Source organism: Coffea eugenioides, chromosome 1, assembly GCF_003713205.1.
Source record: "Coffea eugenioides isolate CCC68of chromosome 1, Ceug_1.0, whole genome shotgun sequence".
NCBI classification, from domain to species: Eukaryota; Viridiplantae; Streptophyta; class Magnoliopsida; order Gentianales; family Rubiaceae; genus Coffea; species Coffea eugenioides.
This window is the reverse complement of record NC_040035.1, coordinates 10,018,126-10,030,507: the sequence shown is the minus strand read 5'-3', so window position 1 is coordinate 10,030,507 and position 12,382 is coordinate 10,018,126. Positions and strand designations below refer to the sequence as shown.

The 12,382-nt window shown below is 39.5% G+C and overlaps 1 protein-coding gene across 1 annotated transcript; it reads left to right on the top strand.

The window, feature by feature from the left end:
• Positions 1-9,385: 9,385 nt before the first annotated feature.
• LOC113767505 lies at positions 9,386-11,714 on the top strand. The gene is made up of 4 exons (XM_027311624.1): positions 9,386-9,542; positions 10,094-10,707; positions 10,908-11,043; positions 11,398-11,714. Exons 1-4 carry the CDS (start codon positions 9,386-9,388, stop codon positions 11,712-11,714), a joined length of 1,224 nt encoding a protein of 407 aa, XP_027167425.1.
• The last annotated feature ends 668 nt before the right edge of the window (positions 11,715-12,382 follow it).

Genomic DNA, 12,382 nt, shown 5'->3' with positions numbered 1-12,382 from the left:
ACATGTTTATAGAGTACCTGCAATGGCTCAACAAACAGTTAGTAGAAACTGCCTCACTCACTCCCTTAGTGTATCACTCACCCTCGTGTATGTCACTGAAAGCGCTCCAATGGACTTACCAAACACCTTTGCCTGTTGGGTTAGGTAGTTTGAGAAATGCTGCTCAAGCCCAAATAATTGTCACCAACTTCTTCCTCAAGAGTAATCATGAAGATGTTGGAGAAAGTGTAGGGAAGTGTTCCTAAAAGCTAGGAGAAAATATTGGAGAAAATATAGGAGAAAGTGTAGGAGAGTGTTCCTAAAATCTAGGAAGAGAATATAGGAGAGTTTCCTAAAATGAGAGAATATAGGAGAGAATATAGGAGAGTTTCCTAAAGTGGATGAGAGAATATAGGAAAGGTCCTAAAAATGTATGAGAGAATTTAGGAAAGTTTCCTAAAAAATAGATGGGAGACTTTAGGAAAGTTTCCAAAAGAAATGGATGAAAGAGTTTAGGAAAGTTTCCTAAAAAATGGATGAGAGAATTTAGGAAAGTTTCCTAAAAAAAATGGATGAGAGAATTTAGGAAAGTTTCCAAAAAAAATGAATGAGAGAGTTTGGGAAAATTTCCTAAAAAGGTAGCAGAGAGAGTGTCTAAGTGAGTACAAAGAGTTATCCAAGTGCTTTACTTAGTTTCCTAATTGATTTTGGAAACAAGTTAGTTTTTGGAAACCCTTTGAAAATCCTTTTCCTCTTGAACAACTTTTGGTAACCTTCTTGAAACAACTTTTGGTAATCTTCTTGAAACAACTTTTGGTAACCTTCTTGAAACAACCTTTGGTAACCTTCTTGAAACAACCTTTGGTAAAAACAACTTTTGGTAACCTTCTTGAAACAACCTTTGGTAATCTTCTTGAAACAACTTTTGGTAACTTCCAAATTCTACTCCAAGAAAGATTGCACAAATCAGATTTGGTTCCCTATTCAAAACATTTGGTTGCCACTTTCTTTCCTTTCCTTTTCTTTTTCTTGCCAACCGATTCCTCTTTTCTTTCTTTTTCTTTTCGTTTTTGTTTTCTGTTTTTGTTTTCTTGACTATAACTATCAACCACGACACAAAACAAGGAAGTCCACAAATAATAACTACCAAGAACTCCAAGATCTTTCAAGAACTTTCAAGGAAGTTGTCAGGAACTTCAGAAATTTCAAGATTGTGATCAAGAATGCAAGAAACTCAAGATTATTGTAAGTTCTCTTCAAGATTCACAAAATTCCAACAAGTTTTACCAAAATCCAGATTTGAAAACCAAGTAAACAAGTTGGATATCACAAACAACAAGGCTGGACAGATTTGTATTCGGATGAACAGTAACTATGAACAGTGTCGATGAACAGTAACGGTGAACTGTGTCGGTGAACAGTATTGGGTGAACAGTACCGGTGAACAGTGACTCTTTTTTTTTTTGTGGTTCTAAACAAACGAACAGATTAGGATAAACATATATGACTCGAAATAAACGAAAAAGAAAAGAAGTTATAACCTGGTGGTTGTCGACTAGCTCTGATACCAACTGATGTGAAACCCCGATCTAGACAACTAAAACACCATGGCTTAGGCAGCGAAAATTTGACCCAACTAATCCCTAGAAGTCACGAACAATTTTGATATTATCTCAACCCGTAACTACTCGAATTAACGAACCAAATTGGAGGTAGTAGAACGCCACAATCAAGGAGATACTCGATTGATAAGTTCGGGTGAATAACTTGAGAAGATTCTCAAGTATTCAAAGGAAACTCTCTTGCCAAAGAGAAAGTGAAAACTCACTAATTGTATTTAATAGCCAAAAAACTGATTTCAAAACAAAGAGGAAGTGGGGCTATTTATAGCCCTTACAAGCATTAACCCTAATCCAAAAATTGACCAAACTACCCTACATACTTAAGGAAGATTTTGGGCCTCACTTACTAACAAATGGGCCGCAATTAAACTAGCTTAATTACCTAGACTTTCTAAAGCGAGAAATAACCAAAATCAACGAGGAAAATCAAATAATCCTACTAAACTCAAGTATTCATGCAATCAACTGGTCTTCACTTGAATCTTCCAATTCCCCATGTGCTTGAATGGGCCTTGGTCTTTATATTCTCATCATTTTCACAAAGTAATGGCCCAAAAATCTATGAACGGAAAAGATCCACAGCAATATCTCATCAAGAGCAACAATCCGTTGCTACTAATTACACAAATTTGAAAATTTTGTGGGATGAGTTGACTTCCTACACTAAATTACCCAACTGCAAATGTAGGTAAACAAGGAGACTCAGACTCTTTTCCAATCAGAAAGAGCAAATCAATTTCTTATGGGTTTTAATGACAGTTTTGGAACATTGAAAAGTCAAGTTTTGACCATGGATCCACTTCCTATTGCAAATAAAATGTATTCTTTGGTTCAAGAAGAGGAAAAATAGAAAGGTCTACAACTGTCCAATTTTTCAATTGATACTACTGCTTTAACAGCTTCATCAAATCAGGTTTCTTAGGATAACAGAACAAATTTTGGTGGACAGAAATCTTTCGGCAAAGGACGTACATGCAACAATTGTTTTGAAATACACAGATATCCTACTGGGTATCCTAAGTCAAAAACTAAACCAATAAGAAATGCAGGTTCTCCAAAAGTTGCTACAACGTTTACTTGCATGATTGATGATAGTTCCAAACCTGTACCAGTGCGGAGACTTTTGCATCAGTACCTTCTCTTCCTCCACTTTCAACTAGTCAATATCAACAACTATTATCCATTTTGAGTATTGATGGTCAGCTGAATGTTGCAAATTTTGCAGGTATAAGTTATTGTAATGCAGCAACAAGTCCTTCCTCTAACTCTTGGATTATTGATTTAGGAGCCACTAAGCAACCTTACTTGTCCTTACTCTTTGAAGTTGTTGAAGATAAGAATGTCAAACCCATGTGTTTTCTTGATGGGTCTAACATTCCAATTTTTCATATAAGAAAGTTAATTCTTTCTCCTACAATTACCTTGAAAAATGTAATTTGTGTCTCAAATTTTTGTTTTAATCTTCTTTCTATCATTAAAATCACAAAATCACAAAATTGTGTTGCTCTTGTCTTCCCAACCTCTTGTGCATTTTACAACCTGAAAACGAAGAATTTGATTGGAGTGGGTGAAACGAGAGACGACTTTATCACTACAATCAACTATTGTCACAACAAAATGTTGCACTTCAACTTGTTTTAGTTCTCCTCCAGATTTATGGCATCAATGCCTAAAACATCCTTCTTCACAAAGTTCCACTAGTTTACCATATTCTACATTTAATACTTTTATGGACTTTTCCAAATCATGTGAAATATGAATTTTAGCCAAACAAACCAGACTTCCATTTTCATCGGGTATGAATAAATGTGTTTCCCCTTTTGAACTCATTCATTGTGATATATGAGGTGGACATACAACTACTTCTCATTTAGGTGCTCATTATTTTTTGACTATTATTGATGATTATAATGAAATTCAAATCTAAAACTTATTTTTGCTTAAAGAATTTCATAACCATGGTCAAAACTGCGACGACCCCACCTCCCCCTAGGGCATACCTCAGGGTTTAGTAGACCGCCTACCCATCTCTCATCAGGACTCACTAACAATCTCATATTAAATATTAACAAATCCAACCAACAATCTATACCTTAACGTCACTGTCCATACTTAAAGTTACAACAAAGACAAAACTTTCACTAATACAAAAGATTAAAACCTTTACAAGAGCAACAAAAGAGTAAAGCTATGAAGTGGCTCGTTAGTACACTTGGCAAAATGACTTATACAAAAGCTTAAGTCTTCTCAAACTCACGTCCTAGGTTCTCGGCCCCTATTAAGGAAAACAATTAATGGAATGAGATAAAACTCATTGAGGTTCCTAACATTCCCACAATTATCACAGTTTAACAATAAAGCAAATTCAACATATAAGCAATGCCAAATGCAACGATAACCATTCGAGAAAAAATAAAACATTTGGAACATTCAAGGAACAATAACAGACTCATTAAAAGGATACGTGGTCACTTGGAGCCATTTTATTCCACCGCTGTCGCCAACTCCACCCATCTCCTCCTTATAAGCTCCGAAACATTCGAACAATCCCCTACATTAGTCATTTGGCCATTAATCTCCTTATAACTCTGGTGGTAATATTTGAATATACCGAAAACATTGGTCCAGGGTTACCAACCTACTAGACCAAGTCCACTTCTGACTTGAGTCGGTTGGCAACGAAGGGCAAGGGCCCAATTCAGCCGATGTGATAAAGTACATATGACTTACATTCATGCACAGTTAACATTCAAACCTTGGTCATTTACCATTCACTCATTTGAATAGTGCCAATTCACATTCAATTAGGTCGAGTGCGATAAATTACACGCTCGCCTGTGAACAATATAACAGTCATTGGAAGGTATTTAACACTCAAACAAACATTCACAACAAGTACTAACACAACATAGTCATTTAATGCACAAACATACAAGGAACACTCACCGGTATCAGTAGATTAAACATCAATCTCTGGATGATAACCATGATCGCTACCAAACCCTGAGGCAAGATTCACAATCACAATAGATTTAAACTTAGTACATTCAACTATCCAAAACATGCGCGTCTCATATTCCAACAAATTTCATGTACTTCTTACTTTAAGCTCAAGACTTTAAGATAAAAGCCCAACACAAGTATTCTAAAAGTGAGGAGAGCAATTTAACCATCCAAAATCTCACCAAATTAAGGTTTCAAGTACTAAAAGTCAAGTTCAAATCAAGGGGAAAACCACATATATGCTAGTTTAACAATTCAAATGCTATGTGGAGCAAAAATATCTCGATTATAACCAAGAATTTTAAAGAAAACTGGTCAAAAACTCTTTTGATTCAAGATGGAAAATTTTTAGCAAGTAAACAGTTTGGAGAACTAGGTTTTCCCCCCTTTGAACCTCTTTATTTTGGCCCAAATCCGACATACGTGTAAAAATGAAGGTCTTATAAAGTATGTTGAACAAGAATATATCAAAATCACTACAACATTTCTGAAAAGAAAGCTGAAATTCTCTCTCTCCCTCGGCCTGCCATAATAGAAATTTTCCAGCAGGATTTCCATCAAAGATTCCAACTTTCTTACTTAATTCCACGGTAAATGCACTATATCTTATAACTAACATATCATGAAGCTTGTGACATATGTTCTTGGCAAGAAAATCCATCACAACGTCAAAGATAAAGCTCTAAACTAAGTTGTTCACTACATGCCTTAAAGCTGGAAATTTAACTAGCAACTGGAAAATTAAAGAAAATCCTCCATAAACTCCTTCGTTTTAACTCTAATTGCACCATATATGAAATATAAGAGACAAAAGATAGGTTTTCTGGCAAGTTTACCTCTTTTTCTTCCCACAAAAGAAGGTGAGTGTGAGACCCTGGTTGGTCATTAATTTCGATATTATGTGATATTAAGAGCATTTTGTTCTATTTTGTACGAATTTATTAGAAAACCCTACTTTGGATTATTTATAAAAAAAACCTTAATATTACACTAGAAATCTATGAAGTACATGTCTAATGAGGTTTTCTTAAAGTTAAATGTGTCAAAATCAATGTAAGACAAATTTTCCCGAAAATACAAATGAAGTTAGGAATTTATACACGATATTATAAAAATTTTAGGCCTTAGAGAGTAATTAAACTAAAACTAAAAGACCAAACTAACCTTAAAATTCTAGACTAATTACCATGAAGCCATAGCTTGAGCTATCAGAATTTCACAAAAACAATTGGAACCGAATGGAAGCCTGGCAACTAGAAATTTCTTTAAGCGGTGAAAGGATTGAAAACTTAGCTGGGAGTTGGGGCGGAGAGTAACCTTCCTAGGACAGCTGTCAGAAAGGGAATATACTATCAAATGTGTTGAGTAAGCACTGACCAAGTGAGAGAGCAGCTGAAAGGCATGAAACTAGCGGGCTGAGAGCAAAGAAAACTTCCATTTCTCTTCTTACCAAGCTAATACTGAGAGTAGGCTAACACTAAGAGTAAACAAAGACCTGAGAAAGTGTGAGCTGGAGTGAATAATTCTAACCAAGGCTAAGGAGATTACTGCAGGGAATCAGGATCAGAAGTTCTAGCAGCTTGCGACAAGAAACCTTAGGGAAGAAAGGTAACCTTCTTCACTATAACTCACTGTTTAGCTAGTTTCGTTAGCTAAGCTTGAGCTGCAAGTAGAGCTAGCTAAGAACTTGGTTCTGGTGCGAGAAACGTATGCGGAAATGATGAAATTTCAGATGTTTTACCTGCCATAACTTCATGCTTATACGGTAGAAAATGAATGAATGAATTAGCTGTAGGTTAAGTTCAGTAGGAAAGGATTCTGTTATGTAAATGAAGTAACCAAGTGACTAACCTCTGTAGGAACTAAAGAAACCTGTAAAAGTTGGTTTAATTAGTTAAACCTGAGCTTTTATACGATGAGTTTAATTACGAAATCAGTTCTGGTTCAAGAAACATTGTAACTAAGAGCAGAAATGAGCTATGGTTCTGTTTAGCTCTTGAAATTAGTCTCACGTTTTGTTTAGTTCTTGAGTCATACCTTACGTGCTAGCTGGAACCTGAGATTGAAGGGAATCCTAAGGAACTAACCAATAAAATTTTGTTGCTAGATGCATGCGAAAGCATGCAAATCTGATGCATGCACGGCTGCACCAGATTTGCAGCTAGCCGCCGAAACGAAACCGAACCCAGTTGTTTTCTTTTTTCCTTGAAACCTGGTCATGAACGACCTTGTGTAGCTAAGAATAACCTACAACAAACAAGGTTAAATCAAGTAGAAAACTTGCATGAGAACCATAGCAACGGACCATGCGTTTGCGACGTGCGAAACCGGTTAAACTGGAAAACAAGGCAGCCCAGAATATGAACTTTGGCTACATTTTTTTTTGTGCTACGTACTGATTCAAAGTTTGCACAAAACATGAAAGTTGTAGCTTCTTAAGTGCTTGTTGTGCCTGCAAAATTTTAGGCAAACGGATTTGTGTAGCCTGAGTTATGGCCAAAACCCTCGCTTCTATTCTACACTCTGAATTGTGGTAAGTTTCTTGATTTTGCTTCTGCCCGTGCTCAGTTCACATTGATAACGAAAGAACTGGGTGTTGAGGTCTTCATAAGACTTGTAGATCTTTGTCTCAACTTCAAAACGGTATAAAGTGCGTCCAAATCTGAATTTTGTAGCTCTAGTTATACCCAAAACAAAATTGGGTGTCAGAACTGCCGTTGAAGCTGGACAGTTCTGACAGGAACTTTGGACCCATTTTTCTCTATGCTCTGTACTGATTAAACTTTTGGTCAAAACACAAAAGTTATAGCCTTATAAATGAACTTTCTAATACCTCTGGAATTTCTTGATTCTGATTTCTGAGTTATGAGTTATAGTCGTTCAAACAGGGCCTGCTCGGTTACCTGAATTGAAACGGTTGGCACTGTCTTGTGTATTTTTGTCCTAGTTCCATTGAGATCTGACTTGAGGTGTCTTCATGAAAGTTGTAGCCTTTCTTCTTAGTTTCGCAATGGTACCTCATTCACTTTGATCCGATAACCGTAGCCTGAAATTTGATCAAAACAGTGCTAGGTGCCAAATCTGCCCGTTTCCGTTTGCCGCCCGTTTCCGCTCGTGCATGTGCCCGTTTTGCCGTTTTTCTTGATTTATGCATTTTAGTAGTCGTTTGTGTAGTAATGTGGTGCAATCTTTTATTTCAAACGGTGACGGGTTAGACGGTGCCAGTAGGGCCTACTAGCTGTTACGTAATGTGATTTTCGCACTTTTGCTATACTTGCTCTTTGTGTAAGTATTCAGGTCGTTTCTGTGTATAACTTGCTTATGTGCTTTGGTGTGGATGAGAGTGTACTTAGACGAGGGTGTACTTGATCACACTCGACCTAAACCCTACTTTGCACCTGTGCTTCTTTATGAGATGTGCATATATGAATTATGTTGGTGTTGAACCCTTGAACTTGTAGTTCGGGGTGACTTTTGTGGGGCCCGATCTCAAGATCTAGACGGACTATTCAAACCAGTCGGGGCTTGGTCAAAACCAGTCCAACCTAGTCTTAAGGTCACCAAGTTTGTGGTTTTGTAAACCAAATTTGTGAACCGAGCTTGTGAGTCAAGTTCAACGTCGTTTAGTTTGCTCGAGCCATTTCGCGAGGTGACTAGCCAGTTAGGGTGATAAGGTGTTAGGTGGGAGTACAAGTGGAGTTCTACGGACCCTTACCGGTGATCGATGGAGCGTCGACGGAAGGTCACACTTGGCACATGACATGGCTTTGGAGCCAATCTGTATCCTTAACTTGTGTTGTTACTTTTATATTTTCGATTGGACATCTTTGGGACGTAATTGTTCGTCTTAATGTAAAATCTCCGTTTTACCCCTGTATACTTACTAAGTATATAGCTTACCTCTTTCCCTTTATTTTCCTTAACAGGGGCCGACGCGGGGAACTTTTGGCACTATCACTAGAATAGTTAGGCTTGATTTGTAATGGCCGGACAACTAAGATGCGTCTTCTTGTTTTGGTGATCTGCATAAGCACCCCTCTTTGGGTCTACTTTGAATATTAGCATAGGATAATGTAGTAGTTTGGATAACTCCTTTTGCGGATGTAACTAGAACTCTTTTGGGGTTGTATATATTATGAATAGTATGCTTTTGGTTTATCTAGTTTTTATTGCTTTGTGTTTTTGAGTCCTGGCGCGAATTAGACAGACGTTCCACCGATACCCTCGGATTCGCCTTTGGGAGAAGTGGAGGCATCACAAGTGGTATTAAAGCGCCTAGTTTAGAAGACTTGGGCAATTGGGACATACGTGATAGGCATTAGGCATTATGAATAGTATATTTTAAGTTGAAATGCTGAAGAACTGACTAAATAAGTATTGTAGGTATGGAGGTCGGGGAACCTAGTGGATCTGGACTAGGGCCAAGACCTCCGAGTGCAGGGCGCCCGATGAACCAGGTGTTACGTCGGCGTGTGCTTCGATTCCAAAGGAGGCCTAGGGGGTCGTATATGCTGTATTCACCTTTTGGTCGGCAGAATCGGCCATGTGAGTACCGACACACGTTTGGCTACCCAGACGAGGTCGTCCTGGCGGTGGACGACGAGCAACGTCGCCTGGGGAATGCGGCCGATCGATTGGCTAGACAGCTGGAGGAGGCCAGGGAGGTGGCCCACGGTCAGGCTCTGCGCATTAGAGAGTTGGAGCAGGGCCTCAGAGATGAGGAGGAGAGGATGGACGCTTTTTGTCATTAGTTCCACGACACACACCAGCACCTCTTCGCTATGAAGGGGCAGCTGAGGGAGAGAGTTCGGGGGATCATGCTGGACTGTAAGATCCTGTTAGATGTGGCCGTGAAGGCACCACCACGAGCTATCGGTTCGGAGCCGATGGATGAGGTGGACACTCTAGACTCTGTTGGGGATTGGGGCCCTAGGAGAGGCGCGTAAGGCCGCTGTTTGACTTTTCTCTGACATGTTTTTGTTATAACCAATATGGCTGGTTTCTTTTGTTATCTGGTGGTTGACTAGATTTTTGGAGCCGAAGTGCTCATGTATTTAGTGGGTTTTGTACCGACCGGATGTCGGATAACTTGCATATCTTTTGGCGTGACCTTCTAAATATATTTATATATTTGAGTATAATCTTTTGCGTGTCTTTTATGCCTATGCCTTGTGTTCTTTATTTTGTTCATATTTTGAAGAATAAATACACATTATGTCTCGATTTATAGACTTTTGAACCAAATGGACTCCGGTGGTCGAGGTAGAGGTAGAGGGCGAGGACGAGGCCCTGAAGAAGAAAATGAGAATGAACCTGATCAGGTAGCCACTACCATCCAGCGAATGGCCGACCTGTTGGAACGAATGGCTAACCAACAGGGTCAGGGCCAGGGGAGTAATGTCGGAAACCCTGGAATAATGCGGGTAATTGAGAGGAAGAGGACCGTGCTTTAGAACGGTTCCAAAAGTTTGCACCCCCGAAATTTATAGGTGGACCTAACCCTGACTTAGCAGAGGGTTGGCTGGACCGCATGTTGGATATATTTGCCGCGCTTGGGTATTCAGAGGAGTGGCAGATATCTTTTTCTGTTTTTCAATTTGAGGGGACTGCCCGAGCTTGGTGGAATGTGATTAAGGCCAAGTGGGAGCGGGAACAGACCCCTTGGACGTGGGTCAACTTTACACGGGAATTTAATGAGAAATATTTGTCACCTATTGTACAAGAGAGGCGGGAGGATGACTTTATCCGCATGCGCCAAGGGGCATCCAGTGTGGCGGAGTACGAAACTCAGTTTACGAAACTCTCTCGCTTCGCTCCGGATCTGGTGCAAACGGAGCAAAAGCGAATCCGTCATTTCGTTCAGGGCTTAAATGTGGATATCCAGGAGGTATTTGCAGCTGCTCAGTTGGATATATTTAGCCAGGCACTAGAAAAAATACAGAGAATTGAGACAGTTATGGGACAAGTGAAAGCCTTCCATGACCGAAAAGGAGGCAACCTAGCACGAGAAACTTCGCTGCCGGACAGAGCTCGCGAAATGAGCCACCCTCTAAGATGGGTCGAGGGACGGGTGGTCCATAACCCGCAGAAATCCCAAATCGGGGTACTTTTGGAAGAAGTCAGGTAGGGCAAGGGCCCCAGAGGGGTGCCCAGTGTGGAGGGTCAACTACAGGAATTAAGCAGACCTGTAGTTTCTGTGGGGGCAATTACACTGCCGATAATTGTTGGAAAAACAGTTCGATATGAAAATGCTTTAAATGTGGCAGTACGGAACATCTGATTGCTTAATGCCCTAAAATGCAGAATGAGGGACCTAAGCCACCGACAGAATGGACCACAATTAAGCCTACAAACGCAGGGGGAAATCGGCCCAAAGTACCGGCCAGAGTATTTGCAATGGGTCAACAAGAGGTGACTGACCCTTCGACAGTCATCGATGGTACGCTCTCTCTTTTTCGGCGTACCGCAAGTGTTTTAATTGACCCTGGTGCCACGTACTCTTTTCTAAATTCTACATTTATGACTCATGTAGATGTTAAACCTGAAAAACTACCGTATGATTTAGAAATAAAAATCCCTATTACCAATAAGAGTTTAATTGCCAATGTGGTCTACAAGGGGTGCGAGGTACGGATAGGAGAACGGAAATTATTGGTGGACCCTATTGAGTTAGCTCTTAAGGGATACGATATCATTTTAGGGATGGACTGGTTGGCCAAATATCATGCACGGTTGAATTGCCGTACTAAGAAGGTTAACTTTCACATACCGGGTGAACCTACATTATAATTAGATGTTAGAGGAAAGTTAATTTTCTCTACTCTTATTTCTGGGATTCGGGCTCGAAAATTACTATACAATGGTGCACGAGGTTATTTGGCGATGTTAATGAATGCTCCGGTAGATCAGCTGAAGATAGAAAATGTACCGGTGGTATGTGAATTTCCTGAGATATTTTTCGAAAAATTGACATTACTACCCCCAGAGAGGGAAGTAGAATTTAAGATTGATTTGCATCCTGGAGCAGAGCCAATATCAAAAACTCCTTATCGTATGGCTCCTGCAGAAGTTAAGGAGTTGAAAACACAGTTACAAGAATTGCTGGATTGAGGATATATACAAGAAAGCGAATCGCCTTGGGGAGCTCCGGTATTGTTTGTGAAGAAAAAAGATGGAGGACTACGAATGTGTATTGACTACCGAGGGTTGAATAATCTAACCATTAAGAATAAATATCCTCTGCCACTTATTGATGAGTTGTTTGATCAACTGCAAGGCGCAGTTGTATTTTCTAAGTTGGATTTTAGGCAAGGATATTACCAGTTTAGGATACGAAGGGAAGATGTACCCAAGACCGCCTTTAATTCGTGGTATGGACATTTTGAATTTGTAGTCAAGCCCTTCGGATTGACAAACGCTCCAGCCGCGTTCTTGGATCTCATGCACCGCGTCTTTAACCATATCTAGACCAATTTGTTGTGGTTATGATGATATTTTGGTCTATTTTAAGACTTGTGAGGACCATGAACAACACTTGAGGCTAGTATTACAGACTCTTAAGGACCACCAATTATATGCCAAGTTTAGTAAATATGAGTTTTGGTTGGAGAAAGTATCCTTTTTAGACCACGTTATTTCAAAAGATGGTATAGCGGTGAACCCCGCTAAGCTAAAAGCGATCACCGAATGGAAACGACCATAAAGCCCAACGGAAGTTAGGAGTTTCTTAGAGTTGGCGGGATATTATCGCCGCTTTATCAAGCATTTTTCCAAGATAG